This window comes from Dermacentor albipictus, chromosome 3 (genome assembly GCF_038994185.2).
Source record: "Dermacentor albipictus isolate Rhodes 1998 colony chromosome 3, USDA_Dalb.pri_finalv2, whole genome shotgun sequence".
Lineage (NCBI taxonomy): Eukaryota > Metazoa > Arthropoda > Arachnida > Ixodida > Ixodidae > Dermacentor > Dermacentor albipictus.
This window is the reverse complement of record NC_091823.1, coordinates 85,017,830-85,035,478: the sequence shown is the minus strand read 5'-3', so window position 1 is coordinate 85,035,478 and position 17,649 is coordinate 85,017,830. Positions and strand designations below refer to the sequence as shown.

The 17,649-nt window shown below is 43.7% G+C and overlaps 1 protein-coding gene and 2 long non-coding RNA genes across 5 annotated transcripts in view; 2 read left to right on the top strand and 1 right to left on the bottom strand.

The window, feature by feature from the left end:
* Nucleotides 1–6,241: 6,241 nt before the first annotated feature.
* Nucleotides 6,242–11,054, bottom strand: LOC135898884 (uncharacterized). Of its 3 annotated transcripts, none has more exons than XR_011512795.1 (2): nt 10,890–11,054; nt 6,242–8,065 (listed from the first exon to the last, which is right to left on the bottom strand). It is a non-coding gene; the product is annotated as an uncharacterized lncRNA (long non-coding RNA). The 3 variants fall into 3 exon arrangements; XR_011512797.1 differs by lacking the exon at nt 10,890–11,054 and adding an exon at nt 10,423–10,882; XR_011512796.1 differs by lacking the exon at nt 10,890–11,054 and adding an exon at nt 9,466–10,034.
* Nucleotides 11,055–12,048: 994 nt separating this feature from the next.
* The window catches only part of LOC139057443 (lysophospholipid acyltransferase 6-like), a 68,809-nt gene continuing 63,208 nt past the window's right edge, over nt 12,049–17,649 (top strand). The window contains exon 1 of the mRNA XM_070535730.1: nt 12,049–12,582. Within this exon, the coding sequence (XP_070391831.1) occupies nt 12,496–12,582 (87 nt within the window). The 5' untranslated portion in view covers nt 12,049–12,495. The remainder of the gene's footprint in view (nt 12,583–17,649) is intronic.
* On the top strand, nt 15,115–16,752 carry LOC135914591 (uncharacterized). Its single transcript, XR_011513052.1, has 2 exons — nt 15,115–15,941; nt 16,552–16,752. It is a non-coding gene; the product is annotated as an uncharacterized lncRNA (long non-coding RNA).

Below are 17,649 nucleotides of genomic sequence, written 5' to 3'. Positions count from 1 at the left end.
GACGCAACGAGCTATGGAAAGAAGAATGATAGGTGTAACGTTAAGGGATAAGAAAAGAGCAGATTGGGTCAGGGAACAAACGCGAGTTAATGACATCTTAGTTGAAATCAAGAAAAAGAAATGGGCATGGGCAGGACATGTAATGAGGAGGGAAGACAACCGATGGTCATTAAGGGTTACGGACTGGATCCCAAGGGAAGGGAAGCATAGCAGGGGGCGGCAGAAAGTTAGGTGGGCGGATGAGATTAAGAAGTTTGCAGGGACGGCGTGGCCCCAATTAGTACATGACCGGGGTTGTTGGAGAAATATGGCAGAGGCCTTTGCCCTGCAGTGGGCGTAACCAGGCTGATGATGATGATGATGATGACTAGAACAAACCTTGGGTGTGTTAGCCAATGCCACCACTCACAATTCTTGGCGGTGGATGTGGAACATCCTTTCTGCCACAGGCATGACGAGTATGTGAGCTTATTGGGTGAAGGCAACTGGTCAATCAACCTACACATGCTACCTGAAGGTGTCAATGTTGCCGGATTCAAGACCCTAGCAATGTAATGAACGAGAAGAAAGGGGTTAACTGAGGGGCCTGATTTTTATTAATAATATCATAAGAAGCCGACAACACAAAAGGACAACAGAGGGGAAATTACTCGTACTTATTAAATTAAAGGAATTATAAATTAATGGCAATTAAAGTGTATGAAAAAACAACTTGCCGCAGGTGGGGAACGATCCCACGTCTTTGCATTACGAATGCTACACTTAACCGCTCCTTGTGTGCTTTTGCGTGTGTGTGTATTATTTTTGCCAACTTTTTCTAAAACTCTGCAACATTGAATCTATGCTCCATCTCAGCAGTTCCATGCAGCACCGTGGAAGCTAGGGCACTTCGATTAATCAGGAGGGCAAACACACCTAAAGGTATCCATCTGCACTTTATGATATTCTTAGGAGAAAGCACCTTGCCATATTTTTTTTGCTGTGACATCCACTTGTATAAGGTTATATAGTGGTGATAGTAGCGAGTGCAGCAGTCCTTTCGACCAGTGTTTGTGCTCGCAGTGCTACGACACTCTCTATGCATCGCACCAAGCATGCCTAATGCCAGCGGCTTCAGCCACTTTGTGTGACCCACCACTTTCTGGCAATACATATTGCACAGCGAACTTGGTGGACACCATGTTCATGAAAGGAGAAGTGCTGCCCATAAAGTTGCCCTTAGTAGTGATGTGGCCATATATATATAAATTTGGTGGTTCTAAGAACAATATTATGAGTTCTCCTGACCAATGCACATTCATAAATTTTTGAATCAATCCTTTTTGTTATTTGCACACTTGTGCTAGATTCATAGAGGAGCTAAATTTTGTGTATCGTAGCACATTGTTGAAAAATTCACTGAAAAGTATAAGTGTATCTGTAAGTTGAACGAAAGGCTTCTACACAAACTTGCAAAAGCAGAGCTACTTATAATATCAATTTAGCCAGGAAAATAGCCATTAACATTCAAACTACATTTTTTTCCAGATAAGCAGCTGCATTTGCAGGCCACACAGCTTAGGCCCTGCTGCACAGAACTACTGAGACAAAGCATACAGCTCTCTTCCCTGCAACTAACAAGGAATCTTGTCCATGATCCCCAACCTCTGCTTGCTATTAGAACAAACTCATGGCACTTCTGTATCACTGAAAGGTACACTGAAGGGCTGTGAAAAACACTTTTGCAACTAGCTTCAAGTTACAAGCTGACAGTTTGCTATGCCATGTCTTGCAGTGTTCTGCTGACAAGCTCACCATCTCGTAATCTTTTACGATGCTGCCTCATTTCCATAAGGCTGCACAAAAGTACCACTAGCACCTTTTATTATATTTGAAGACGAGTGCTTTTACGTGAATGCAAGCATTACACAGTTGGTGACAGTAAAGTAAGGCAAGAGAAGCTCCTCCCACAAAGGTGTGCCTGTGTGCGCTCTCTTTCCTTCAGCACTCATAAAAAAAAGTTATCCCAGGCCTTACAGAGAAATGGAGAGAAGCTATTGCCTTCCCCACCAGTGCACAACCATCCCACAACAGTCGGCAATGAACAGCTATAAAGAGCCGTAGCAGGCAGCATAGAAACTAACAAAACTACAGCAACACCACATAGAATCAGCTAGGAAATGTAAATAGAAACATGCTGCCAGGAAAGTGAAGGCGCTCAATACCGACGGTTCCACACAAATGCAAAAACACATTGGCAGAACACAGTAGGGGAAACAACATTTTGAAAGTGGTGAGATCCTCATCCAGCAGTGTGATGTATACTGCTTGTATAAAGTTTCAAAGTAAGATAGCATGTAGTTGTGAAGGTGCACACACACACACACACATACATTATGCAGCGGCAATGATCCGCCATTCGGTTGTAAGTAATCGGTGGATGCAAACACACATGCACACGTGCAACGAGAGGACTAGTGAGTGACAACTGTCAGGCACATGTACACACACACCCTTCAAGTGTTTCTGCGGCTGCATTCTTCGCATGCTAAAGACTAGTGCAACAGCAAACTCTTCTAAAGTTCATTCTTGTCAGCGACTATTCTGTTCACGTCAGTGACAATTTCTAAGATTCTCTTGGTACATAGTTGATTGAACACTGAATGTGAATAGAATGTAATATTGCTGTTAAATAAGAGAAAGGCACATCCCACTGCACATAATAATGTAAATTGCACTGAAGAGGGTTATCTGCCATTCTTTGCAATAGCATCTGAAATGGCCACTGGATTTAGTGGGGGCATGACGATAGCCATGGTAAGTGAATAAATGAATAAGCTGCTGTAAAGTCTTTGGGTCTGCTAATATAAAGACATGTGTTTCATTTTTAATTCAAACTCTGAGTCGTTGATATTGCCAAACCATCACACGTAGGATGCAGAAAGAAGATCTTTGAGAACTGAAAGAGAAGCAAATGAAGATATATTGTTTAAAGCCCATAAATCCAAAAGAAGTAATGCAACTGTCACTGAGCACTTCAATGAGTGCATACACAGTAAAAACTTGCTATGCAGGAATGTGGTGTTACCTGCAGTGAAGTTCCCCATGTGGCAGTTCAATCAGGATGAACATGGTGAGATGTACAATGCACACAATTAAAACATGACATTTGGAATGCATGGCTGCCGGCACTTGTTGCACCATCAGTGGGCACTAGGCAAACCGTGCTGATGCATTGTGATATACATGGTGTGATGCATGGTGACTGCGTTTGGCCCTCCAGTGCTCACTGGTGGCGCAACAAGTGCTAGCCACCATAATCTCGAGCGTCACGTTTAGGTTGCTGAGCATTGTACATCTTTTTGGGGATTCTTGTTGTAACCTTCAGGAAGCTACCATATTGACTGAGCCATAGTTGCACTAGTTTTCTTAAGATTTGCTGCCACCAAAGCACCTGTTTGATTTGATTTCAGATAATAAATACCCTGTACCGACTATACTAGAAATTACTGCACAGAATGCTGAGATGGCTAACACACTGGCAAGGTAAAAAGCAAGCTGGCATATGACTATGACTACTGCTAGACTTTGCATGCTGTAATTGTTGCTTCCTTAAAAAACAAATAAAAAGATAGTTCTTTTAATCACACAGAATAAAGGATGTGGCTATTATGCAGAAAAAATCAACAAATCCACTTTTTGTGACTCTTGCAACAACAATATAGAAGTGCAAATATTCAGTAAGTGTAGCTGTCACGTGAGTCTGCTGAGTAATGAAGTATTAAAGGTTCATTACAATTCTTGATAAGGCAAAGAAGAGATCGAAGTCTGATAAAAGGGTGACACAGTATTGCTATTTCATGGCCAAAAACTTTTCCCGTGTTTTTCTACACAGTAGAATTATCACCATGATTCAAAACTAGCACTTCTAAACTATCAAGACATAACTTAATTGTTTTCAAGTCATTTCAGCAAAACACACAGACCTAAACAAAATAATTTATTTGATGAAATGAACTGCAACAACAAATGAGATCAGTTTTCTAAAAAAAAAAATCAGGTGCTCTAAAGAAACATAGAGATGTGAAGTGTTAACAGACTACAACCTATGAATCAGGTCAAATGAAGCTGCAAGTACAAGAAGTACTAATTACCTCCAGTGTTCAGCCTTTTGCAAAAATATGAAGATTACGCTGTGGCTTCACTATATATATTTTTCACGGCCCTCCTGACAATATAGACATTTGGAAGGCAAGTACGGGAATTCTTTTCATTCCTGTGGCTGTCAGAACTCAAAGCACACCTAATACACACTCTTAAACAGCTTGTAGTCAATATGATGGTCACAAGCAACCTAGCCTACATACTGCTGACAAAGACTATGTCATAAAGGGAAGCAAGAATTTGTAATTAGTGGCTACAATTACTTTTGCAGTAGAAATCACACTTTGCAGCAGAAATCACACAAGTGTGGGCAAATTTATAGTTGTGAACATTCAACATTATTTGGCTGTGCAAAGGATTAGTGAAACATGTAGTGTATGGTATAGTTATGTACAGCAAGATGGCAATTGCCAACATCAACTGATACTTGTTGGAAAGAAGGAGGGACTAAACTGCTGGGAACAATGAATGTGCCAAGCCTGATTGAAAAGACGGGATGTTTATAGCTGGCACGATAGTTGGAGAACACCGGGGGTAGTCAGAAAGACATTCAAAGAGTACCCAATTTTATTTAAGATCTTTAATGAAACATGAAAATTTCAAATCTTAACGCCATTGGCTGCCCTTTAACTACTTGCTTTGGATTTAGGAACACTGATCCAGCTTCAGAAAACAGCAGAGGCACAAGTTTAAGTTCCCTCTTCAACCAAAAGTTAGCACAATCTTGCACATACACTAAGACTGAAATTTCAGGATTTCCAGGATGATTAGCCAACTGCAAGCTACATGTAAACATAAAAATAGGTGCATGTGGTTTGCAAGCTACAGTTTGGCTGTTTCTGAAATAGGTATAGACTGCGTCTGCTAACACAACGTCCAACAACATATTAGAAGAGACCATATGCTACATTTATTAGAACTTGAAGCTAACAATGCTAAAAACAGAGAATAGAAAATGCTGCACTGTGATTGCACTATGTTTACTGTTATTTTTGTCCTGTTTTTAGCACCGTTACCTTCAAGTTACAACATGAACCAAGCAGCCTAATTCAACATGGTACTACTCTTCTTATATCATATGAAACAATCAAACATAAAACAAGAAAGACAACAGCTTGGTCCGGTGATGACTAGCACAAAAAGATCATTCAGAGACAAAACAATTATACATCAACCTCCAATGTGAATGCCTTGTAGCTGAAAACTTCACGAGTGTGGCAAATTAAAACAGAAAATGTAGTTATTGCTCTTTGCTTGCTTAAAAACTAGTGTTTCGAATCAAGAGGCTGTACTAGATGAGAGGCTGACCCTTACCTTTTCAACTTATGGCTTTAAAAGCAGGTGCCTTAGATGTGCGTGATACAAAATGCCATTTTGCAAATGCACACACCTGCCAACACTCGCACTCATTCAGCCATGCTCGTACATTTTTGAAGTCTACAGAATCAAAAGACCTCCATTACCAGCAATAAGAGAAAGGCAGTAGTAGAAATGCCATTTCATCATTTGGTGTAGATCTTGTCGCAAGCAAAAAGCTAAGTTGCTGCAGCGACAAGTACTTTTGCTGCAGTGTTGAACTTACATCTATATACCAGATTGTCTAAATTTTATCTGAAATTATAATAAATTTATCGGAACAACTTTATGCACATCTTTAATGCAGTCAGGATAAATATTACAAAACTAAGTTTCATAGACTATTTTACGCTTCCTTTGGCCGAGGCTCAGTGCATTTTTTTCTGGATAAAATGCCGTTTTGGGGCAGGATAGCACAAAAGACTGCTCTTGGTGCAATTTGGCACAATTAGCACACCTGTTCCACCACCGATAGAGGAGACTAGGTGTCCGTTTCAAAGACCCAGACTTTTGTTTTGTTCATGCAATGTCCTGCATCTTGAAAGTATGTTGAAAGTAACAGACTACGTACTTAGCATTTTGTACTGTATCCAAATGTCCTAGAAATTTGCTTACTAAGTACTCCAGTATGTAAACATTTTGCTCGGTGTTTTACACCTTATCTTAGATCCTTTCTTTGAGTGGCTTCTACATGTCTGCGTTTTTCTTTCTTTTGAACATGCAACCACTTTGCAAAATACGATCAGAGAGCAAAAAGAACTTTATTGTGCTGCTTTGTTACAATAAATTATTCAAATTAATTATCTTTGGTCAAACCCACAAGGATGAGCTCATACAAATTCACTTCAGCATAGCATTACCATATGTACAGAAATAATGGGGAGAGTTCCTTGTAATATAATATTATTGCATATTTAGGAGGGTGCAGTCATTGTGTGGCATAACATTTTTGGCAAGCATTTTAGATTACAGAATGGAAAGAAGCTCAATGAGTCAGGTATACAAAATAGACAACATTAGAAGAATGTGCGGTTATTATCAACAAAAACTGCGTGTTCATTGACTATGGCTTTGGTTTGTGAACATGTTCCGCAATGTAGATTTTTCCGTTTAGCTTTCATGCGAACAGACTAGCATAGGCAGGTTTTAATTATATTTTGGTTTCTTGCTGAAGCTGAACATATCTAACCTTTTGCTTTTGGCATCTAAAGCTCATCTTCAGTTCTTTCCACATGTACCACTCGGTGGTCTACAGACTACTTCACTGTATGGCCGCAACCCAGTATGAACTCGGTTAAAAGTGAGAAAAAGGGCACATAATAGACTAGTACAATAGACACTGCTACAATTGCCAAGTATAATACTTTCTTTCTTAGTGCAAAAGATGTGTGCTGGAAGTCAATACTTTTACTGCTATGTGGTTCGAGATTGATGACAGCTTTATACTACAGTTCTTCCAAGCTAGTTTGTGAAGATCGTGCCTGCGTAATATCACACTTAGGATCAGCAAGTATTTCAAGTGCAGTGCAATATACATAGCAACATACTATGTTATGTAGCAGGAAGGAATGCAAGTAAGAGAAATGGCACCGTGGCACAGAACAGCCATGCTAGTGCATAAGATGCAAGGAATGTACTCACTCTGGTGGCATGACCCCATGGGGCGAGGTGGTGTCAGTGAATCTTGATGCAGGGTGGTGCCTCTCCAGGGAAGCACACAAGGGTCCAAACAACTGCTCATCACACAACACATGCTTACCACTCAACACATGCTCACCACACAACACAACAGTAGAGCATCGGTGATGATTTGAATATCCTCTGGAATACTGAATCTTATCTTCAGAGAGAAACATGGGCACCTTTGTGAAACTGGTCACGGCATCTTGTTTGGTCAGGTAATCCAGTAAACCCAGCTCTCAATACCTTTTCAAACCAGGAACACACATCACGTTGGGTGGATCTCTGTAAGATCTACACACCACTGCTAAAAGTGCTAATGTCTTTTAAATATCTCGAAAAGGCACCTGCGTCCCCCAGCTATTGCTGTACATGAACTGCAACTACCAAGGGCTCACACAAGTTTGGGTATTGGCTTTCCTTGTGCCAAATTGTACATAAACTCCACTTACGTCATTATCGAATTTCATTCGAAGGGTCCTTGTGCGTGTACTTTCTTCCGGCTGTGTCCGAAATCGCACTGTGCCACTCGTAGTCATGGAGCACCAACTAGCGATAGCACACGCACTGTCTCACTATGTAGCATCACGGTGACGACTCCTCAAGTGACATTTCATTTGACTGGCCTGCAGAAAGGCCAAGGGGCAGATGGGGCACTGGTACGGTCGCTCACCTTTGTGCAGGCGCACGTGTACCGTGAGCTGGCATTTGTGTGCGAAGCTCTGGGGGCATAAGTGGCAGTGAAATGGCCGCTCGCCTGTGTGAATGCGATTGTGTGCTACAAGGTTCGATGGTTTGTGGGTTGCATAATCACATTGGTGGCAGTGGTAGAGGCGCCCCTGAAGCGATGCCCGATACTTGACAGTTGCCGGCCGGCCACGTCGTCCTGCATGACAAATGTGAGGAAGGTCACTAGGGTAGCGCCAATTACAAAGCAAGACTGCATCTACATAAAGACGAAAAAATGAGAGAGAATGTCAAGCATATTTCTTCCATTAAAATGCCTTTGCATAACAAAGTCATATGGGTACACAAAACAAATTTTAAGCTTGTCAGAATGAAACATAGCAAGGAAATGCAATGCTCAAACACAAGCAAGCTATGAATAGTGCTGGACCAAGTAAACCGAGATAAATATTACAACATGCTATGGTGGCAGACAGTTTCAGTGCTGTATTTCGTTGCAGAGGTTTATGTTAGAATTTGGTTTACAGAAGTGGCAACATTCCAACTGAACATATTTATATGAAAAAGACCCCACACAGTGGTTATAGTGCAAAGCATGTATGGAGTATGCAACAATGTCATAGAGGTAACCATATTGTTTCACTGACAGCACAGTGGAAAAATTCACTTTATCTTGGTCCACCTCCAGCAGTGCAGTAATGAATAGGACAGCAAAATGGTGTACAGTGCATCACATGAATAATCCCTGTACAGTAAGAGCAGAAAGGAAAAAGTAGGTCATGGTACAGCACAGAGCAAGACTGTCACCAGCAAAACAATTTTAAGAGTGTGTCTGAAGAGTGCCTGACACTGAAAATGCTAGTGGTGTTATGGCATACAAGACACAGTGAAAGGTGCAAAAAATGATTACAAAGAATTCTGGTACTCCTTGCAGTATTTAAATTGCTACTCAATTCAGTTGGCAACATAAAATGAAATGTCTAAGTTGTTTCTGTAGGTTTACTACTACTTAATAAACGTGTGACCATGCTGCAGTCATTTAAAGAATGTAAGATAAAAATAAACATTACATACACAAACTCTACTTCAGGCACTCCATTTTCCCACAACAGATTGTAGCTTAAGTCGAATATGAACAAAACAAGATGCAAATCCTTTTTTTTTAGTGAAGCGTTAACCTACTTACGTGACTGGACTTTGTGTTTTTACGATTTGGAGTTGTCCTTCAGTTATAGTGTGACATTAGTGTATTTATGTTGCCAGAATTAGTGTTATGATTTCACTATTCTTGTTATGAATTATTCGTTCTTTTTTAAATCATTATATGAAAAGTAGCTGGTGCCAATTAAAGGCGACATCTCCTAAACACCATATAATAATAATAAAAAGAGATGCACATCCTCTGTTGTTTAAACACAGCTGACATGAATCAATATTAAACGATGGGACACTGTAGGTATTAATGCATGGGCGACATAAAACACAACAAGCATTCTTCTTGAAATGCATGCATTTTGTACACAATGTGTGGAGCAAAACTTGATCTGCAAAGGCTGAACTACTAGACAGATGGTGCAATTGATTGCGCATTTCACTTACCATATTCACTAGTGCATTGGTCACAGAACATATATACATGACAGCATCCTTGAAAGCATCTGCACGATGGCACAATTTTAAACACATTTGCATTCTCATTTAGAAGCTACAAGAATGACACACCACTTCTTTTTCATATGGTGTAAGAAAACACAGGTGAGATGAGAGGCATTCATTGTGTCAGAGTAATGTTTATGCTGCAAAGTATCGCCAACATGCCAAACGTCATATTACTCAGGGATACAGGTAATGCTGCTTCTTTGATTTGCCCAGTGGCTTGTTTGCGCATAAACTATGCACACAGGCGGCATGTAGCAGTTGGTTTTAACACTCTGTATTAAATAATTTAAGTCAGTGGGTTTTACATCCCAAAGAAATACACAGGCTATGAGGGGCACCACAGCGGGGAACTCCAGGTTCATAACAGCCAAACCCAAGTTCATTTTGGAAAAAGTTAAATGCAGACACGGACAGGAATTGAACATGTGACCTCGCGCTCAGCAGCACAATGCCACGACCAATGAACCACCACAGCCTGTGCATGCAGTACTTGCCCATTTTGTCCAGCACGAACTGCTGGATCCAGTATTGCAGCACGTGCTGCAATACTGGATCAAAAATGCAATTTCTTTTTTTCAGTGCAAGGAATGGGGTTGCCATTTGATGCTAAAGGGGCAAAGCTCTGGCACAATCACAGGCATCGCAAAATTGTGATTAATGCTTGAATAATAGGCTAGTATTGTGCCCAAATGTAGCATAAACCGACAACAAAGTGCCATTTCTACCTCACTACCAGGCCAAGTGAAGTGTCAATCCCTCGCATGCCACTACTTTTGTACTGACAAAAGAGCATGCAATGAAACTACCCTCTTCCCTTGATGCTACCTTGGCTTTACCCCTGGAGAGGTTATTCAAGCTCAAGCCTATCAGCAGTTTAGCTGGGTAGAGTGCCCTTACCTGTCTCCCCAAACAATGTAACATTCAATGAAACGGTATTGCTGCCGTTTGCACATAGTAGTACATGATAGTGAGTGCATGATGCACAAGTACTGGTGGAATATATTGTTCCCATGAGCACAGACTTTGTTAGGGAAAAGTACTGCCTTATCTTGAAAGCATATTCAAATTATTAAGGTCCAGAAAGCACCCATCACTTGATATGCAGGTGTAATTACTCGCACACGGTACCGTCGGCAATTTACACAGGGCACTGCATGACTGATTTCTGCCTTTTGTACAGCCAATATGTTACGTTGCACGTTTCCCGTTATCTATATGGGGCACCATACCATTGTTTTTTTTAGCATGTTTAGCAAGGTTAGTTAGGTCTTATAAGCATAAAAAAGTGTTCGTACATATTTTATATATACTTGGTACGAGTAAAAATAATTTTTTTTTTTCAAAGAAGTATGGCGGGAGTTCACCTGCAACATGGCCAGCAACGCGGGGTGTCAAGACTAGCAATAAAGCTTGGCGTAAGGTTGCAAAGTGGGGGAGGGGGGGGGGGTCCCTTGATGCTACTCAGCTGTCTTGCAGTGAAACTTATCTTGTAGTCTGTTTTCCATCGTACTCTCCCAACTCACGCCCCAATCCACTCACCCCACAACCATGCACACTCAAAGTATGCGCACACTTCCGTCACCACTGTCTGCAACCGCGTATATAGACCATGAAAACCGTGCTACTTGAACAATTTAATACACATAATACAACCAATTATGACGTATACGTAACAACGCCAGCAAATCGTGCATATTATCATATAGTGACGTTGAATATAAATGAACGTCAGAATTGAAGTGCGTCTCAACTGCGGTTAGCGTGCCTGTGTAGGGTGTAAGCTGAAAGAGTGACACCTAAGCCATGTGTCATTAAACTTTCAAGCACCTTCCAGGGCCCGACCTGAAAATGAAAAAGCACGTGAGAAAACATTCAACGTTTTAGAAATGAAATCGTCCACGTATGTGGACAACACATCGCGTTTCACAGCGGTGAAGCAAAACACAAGACAACGTGATGTCCTAGGCACCCGAGAACAGTAGCAGTGAAAAATATTAGAAATAGGCGCTTGTTACAAGAACTGAGCAAAATGTAGAACATTTCCATCACTTTTCAACCGTGGGTAGGAGACGGAAGGTAAACGGCTTTTATCCCGACTCGTGCGCCATTTCACAAAACAAAACAAAAGAAGGTACAAATAGGCAATAATCATCGCGCAAACGTCTGAACGGTAGGTGCGTTAATGTTAAGGGCATTACTTATCAATAAAGGTTTATCTTATCAAACGAGACACGGAACCCCTAGCATGCTTTGAAACGTTAATGCGAACTTCGTGCGGGCGGCCATTCTGCAACGTGATCATTACGTCGATTGCGATGCGATGCAGTCAATTTTAATTTTCTATTCTCGCAAGCGTAATTATTCGTTATAGACGCTGCTGTGTTCAATTAAAATAGTTGTAATAAAGTGCTTAACACTTATAAAAAGTTGTTGTTTAACCATGAATAATTTTAGACGCCTCATTTGTAAATACCGAAACCGAAACATTTTGCGCACTCCTGTCGCGCGTGTGCGAGCGCCCGATGCGCGGTGTGCAAGCGGGATCGTAGCCAAGAATGGCGTCGCCGAAGCGCGTCGCGAAGTGCCGCTGGGAACCAGTATTGCGCTCGAGCGTGCCGCCGTCAGTGGCCGCAGGAAGCAGGAGGTGACGGAGACAGCAGAGGATCGACGACGTCGTCCAGGCCACGCTGGCGTGCCGACGAGGCGACACGACGGTGCCCGGCCCCTGTGTCTCGTCGTGCTTGTGACCCTGTGGTTGTAGTGGTGCGCTGTCTAGCTCTACTGCTCGCCGCTGTCAACAACGCGGCTGTGCGCGGGGCTGCAACCATGTGTTGCCGCCTCCCGAGGCGACGGATCATCGCAGCGGCGTCGCCAATGCGCTCGTCAGCAGCGCAGGCCGAGGAGAGGCGCCCTAAAGGCTATTTTTGAACTCTCCATGCGCCCGGAAAGCCGGCTGCCTGACCCGCGGCGATGGATCTTAAGTCGGAGTCGGACTTTTACGTTGGCTGCCGGGCGCTCGCGCCCGTCGCTGCATACTTTGGACTCAGTATCGACAAGGTAGGCGAACCGTGAACGACGAGTCTCTTTTTTTCGTTATAGCCTTGCGATACCGGGCCTCGTTCACGCTTGCAATGGTTACCGCGGCTGGTGGAGCGCAGCGTCTCGGTGTCGCTATGAGCTAGTCGTCTTGAATAGTTCGATGCCGTGTTCAAGTCGCTACTTCCGAGGTGCGCGAAACGATAAACGTGCGACTGTAGACGCGCATCATGTTGCACACGCGTTCGTTTGTTACGCTGCCTGTATACACGCACACCCTCCCAATTGAATGATCTATGCAAGCTCGAACTTGTGTGTACACATATATAGCCGCACCCAGCCTTGGCGCGCGTACGTGACGGAAAACAACTTGCGTAATGAACGCGTGCGCGCCCGTCATCGTGCGCGGGCGCACGCCCACCACAGCTGCACCTATGTGGTTCTTCGTATGTGCGCTTTAACAAAAGAAGAAAAAGCACGCGACAGTTTACCTAAGCTTGACGTAAAGTTCACGCCCTGTAGTCTGGACTGCAGCGCAATTTTCTTAGCTTTACAGTGGTACTACATCCAAATAAAGTATGGCACGTCTCAATTATCATAGTGATGTTTCCCTAGTTTAGTTTACGCATTTTGTTTAGTTTCTGCGCGATTACTATACATCTAAAAAGGACTACGAATCAGTACCACGAGTGTCCCCGGTGGCGCGCCAATTCCGTAGTTCGGCCCTCCGTGAAAAGCCTAACTGCCTGTATAATGCGTGACATGAATAATGGATGCCATCTCGGACTCGGCGCTGCTTTCCTCCCATTGTTTTCTTCAAGCCGACATCGCTGAGATGGGTGTGTAAATGGCGCCCATCTCGTGCTATAGGGTGGAGTTCAGACGACTGTTTAAAGCATGGCTACTGAAGGTCAGCTTTATGATTAAACACTTAAATCATAGCGCAGCAGGTAAATGCATGGAATTTTGAGAGAGACGGGAGCTTTATGCAGTGTATACTGCCAACATTTACACAGGCCAGAAGGTTTATCAAACTACCTGACCATCTTTAGAAAACAAGCAATTAGCAAGCACGTTTTCTCGGCATAGCATTTTTTCCTGCACTTGTACTGCTTAGACGTGTCGATTGTCTGGAGGTCATCTATCAGCATGTACATCTACAGGGCTATAAAAACGCAGCTGGCGAAAATGTCGTGCTTCATATGAGCGTTTCACAGATGTTTCCATGCGTCAACCTCTTGTTCCCAAAAGTCGCCTAAAGGAGTTGGAAATGAACGTCGTATGGCCAAGATTCTACAAGCGGCGTTTTAATGTAGGACGCCGCTTCTTCAAGTTGTTCCGATGTGTCTCGTTGTAGCTACCCGCCATCGCAGTGCGTCTTGTTTTCTGAACTCGAAAATAAATAAATAAATAAAGGAAGCAAGATTCGAGGCTATACTGTAACTCCTGCGAAGTTTGGTTCACCACCTTCTGCTTTTGTAGCGCAACTGCTGAGTAACAGTTTTCAAAAGCCGTTGTACATATGCCACCTAAACTATTGCGTCGGGCCTGTATGAAATTTATACTAACGCGGTGGGAAACATATTCTTCTCTGTTACAAACATTACCGTACAGAAGTCCTAATATCAAGGATTTTCCTCCCTGAGCGCCATTGCTACCGTAGTGTCCCTACTTGTTGCTCGCTAAAGTTTCATGCGAGGAATAAAAAAAAAAAAAAGAAAGAGAGAAAAACTCGATTGGCGACAGGACAGGAATAAGAATTGGATACTTGTGCTGACTAGCAACCGCTCAGAGTATTGCCCGAGAGAAAGAAATTAGGCTATAAAGGAATACAAGTAGCGAACTGATAAGGGAAGCGCCTATAATTTATTTCCCACGTGCGCCACCTCCATCGTGCAGAGGATTCTTGAGCACTCGATGCCCTTACTTGAATGCGGTTATCTGTTTATAGATGTGAGATGAGAACTGTTGTCGTAAGCAATAAAACTCAGTTAGCACAAGTAAAGCGTTCTTAAATTGCACGCCGCGAAAAAAGTCTACCGGAACAAGTCACTCGAAACTGATATTGCACGCCTTTCTTTTGTTTTCTTTTCTTTTAGCAACGGTATTGTTCTTGTGTGTTGCGTGGCTGAGTGTGCTCGCATCTTCATTCGGGAAAGCTCTCATGCACAACGCACCGCCGTTTATGGTAATGAACGAAAACAAAACACAAAATATTGACTGTATAGACAAGCAGCGTAATAGTGCGTAGAACAACTTAATGATACGTTAGATAACAATCAAGCGTTCCTTGTGCCTATTTTAAATGGTGGCAGTGCGTCAATCCGGTTTTTACAGGCTGTTGCCACGAAATTCCTTTATTCATTCGTTTCACACGGGCACACCGTGTAATTGTGTAGTTACATCTATGTGGGCGTCAGTGCACGTTGCCCTCTAAATAGCGCGCAAATATCGTAACCTATTGTTAGAAAATAATGTATAAACTGAAATTGAACATTTTATTGGGGTAAGCTACATACCGAAGGTCGTGGATGAGGGGAAAAGATGAATCACGCGACCTTATCCTCTGTCCACTTTCGTGCAGACTGCCAGGCTATCTTCAGCTTCATACTGGTAATTAAGGGAATAAATTCTGCAAGTTGCTGTGTTGGACGAATGAAGCTTCATTGTATAGACAGACGGAGCGCTCCAATTGTCGGCGCTGATGCAAAAGAACACGCGCGACACCAATTGGCCCGCTTGCACAAACGCCAGCCTCTAAGTCTAGACTTAAATCCGAATCTTGTCTTATTGTAATCTAAAATAAGACTGGACTTTCCGGCCATCATGTTGGCCCGCTTGCACAAAACTCTCTAGTCCGGTCTTATTCTGATCTTCAGGCTCATTCGAATCTTATTGGAGGCTTAATCTTCCCTAGCCGATAAGTCGCTTGCACGAAAGAAACTAGACTGAAACAAGACACCAAATTAAGATTGAAATGAGACCGGAGTCTAGCCTGCTCCGAGCTGGCTTATCCAAAACTTATTCAGTATTTTCCAACATGGCTGCCCTGCGGTTGGCCCGCCTCGAGATGCTCGCCGAGCACTTGCTGCGCCGCGAACGCGTGTTTCGCGACAGGACAAATCCGCTAGACGCCTTCAGCGAGGAGGAGCTGCAGCGGCGCGTACGCTTCGGGTGGGACGGCATAGTATTTCTTGCCGAGTTCCTTCGCTCCGAGATCGAGCACCCGACGTGTCGGAGTGGTGCTTTGAGCGCCGAGCTGCAGGTGATGCTGGCACTGAAATTTTTTGCCTCCGGATGCTTCTTGATTACTGCCGGAGATGTGATCGGCGCCCACGAATCGACCGCAAGCCGCACGGTACGCCGGGTTGCCTCATCAGGTAAGCCTCTCTCCAACCACTTATTTTCTACTGCCTGTTTTAGTAGACAGCTTTAGTACTGCGTCATAACGATAAATACGCCGCACGCAAGTGCTTTGCGGAACGTAGGAGCGCGTGTCGCGTTAGGAATTTAGTGCTGCGAAATGCCTACGTGCGTAGAGGGCGGACGCCGGGCGCGTCGAAGCGCGTTGGCCGCGTCCGGCATGCAGTACGTCGAATCATCTGTGGAACTAGGCTCTATTGATCTCGCTAATGTGATGTAACGTGTGGCCGCGTTCCCGCTTCGTCGAACTTTAAATTTGAACAAGCTGCGCTGCCAGAACATCAGCTGACGATGTCTCGAATGTTTGCACCTACTCGACTGCAACGAATCTAACTGATTGCACGTACCGCGAAGGTGTCGCTCTCCGTGAATAACGTTTCCAGCCTCAAGTGAGCAGTTCGTCATTTTGTTCTTTCAAGCCGACGTCGTGCGTAGCTGTGTGATGGTCAGCACGAGCTTAACACTATATACGTGTGCTTCCCTGAATATGTGCGTGTGTCATTGTGTGCAAGACCGCGCATGACATCGGCGTGAATCTAAAGGTGACCACCCTCGTTTTCTTTCCAGTTGGCCGTCGCCTAGAGGGGTGCGGGGAGTCTAAGGCTGCTTCTACGCTGTCGCTGGCTTTCCGCGCGTCGTGGGTGCAATTGACGGCACGCATGTGCGGATACAGGCTCCCGGAGAGCATGAAGAAGCCTACGTCAACCGCCACTTTTATCACTCCATAAACGTTGAACTTACTAAATAAAGCAGTGGTTTTCTCGCTTATGATATGGACCAAATCTATTTTTTCGTCTTCGCTCCAGTGATGGCTCTTGAGTCGCTTGGCGGGCGGTTGCGAAGACATGCTTGAAAACACGCGCGTACCGTCAACGTTTGCAGCTGGTTCGGCTGCTTCTGCAGGGGTGACAAGCGCGGGAGTGCGGCCGGATGTTGACATCGAACCGCGGTCAACTATTGGACAGCGCGAACGCCTGTCGCCGCCGCAACGAACTTCCGGCCCATTCCCCATCTCATTCCCTGTCGACGGCGAAATTTCCCACCTAGGTACTAAAAGTACCTACCGTCTTCAATAAGTCCGGACTATAGTTCAGTCTCGTCGGTTCGTGCAAGCGAAACCATAACTTGTGTTTGCGAGTTGCCTGCGAGTTCCGGTGCAATGTGACACGGGAGTGTTTCTGTGCAAACAGCTGCTTGCATAATGAGGGTGTCTGTTTTGAATGTTCTTCGAATTCGCATATGCATCGTTTTATTTATCTCTCTTTTTTCAGGAAAGCGCGTGTCACGGAAGGCGCTTTGTTTTCCGTGACATTGCGTGGGTCCTGCTTTGTACAGAATTTGAACTTAAAAGCGGTAGTCTGGTTTACTGCGGCCCGCATAGGCTGAGGTTAATTTAATTCTAGGGTGTAGCAGTGAGTTCGACTGCGGTCAGGCGTCGTCTGCGCCTGACCGTTCATACATTTCGTTCATAATTTTGGGTTGTCAAACGCGACGACTCGGTGACTAGAAGCTTTCTTCACTGCAAGTATTGTACGCTTGCAGAGAAGCTTACTTGAATGAAGCGAATAATTATTAATTTGTCTCTAGTTTCTCTCATGGTTCCCAACTTCTTCAGCCTAAGTGAATCTTGAAATGGGCTAACTGTGCCTGCATAGTACTTCGTCG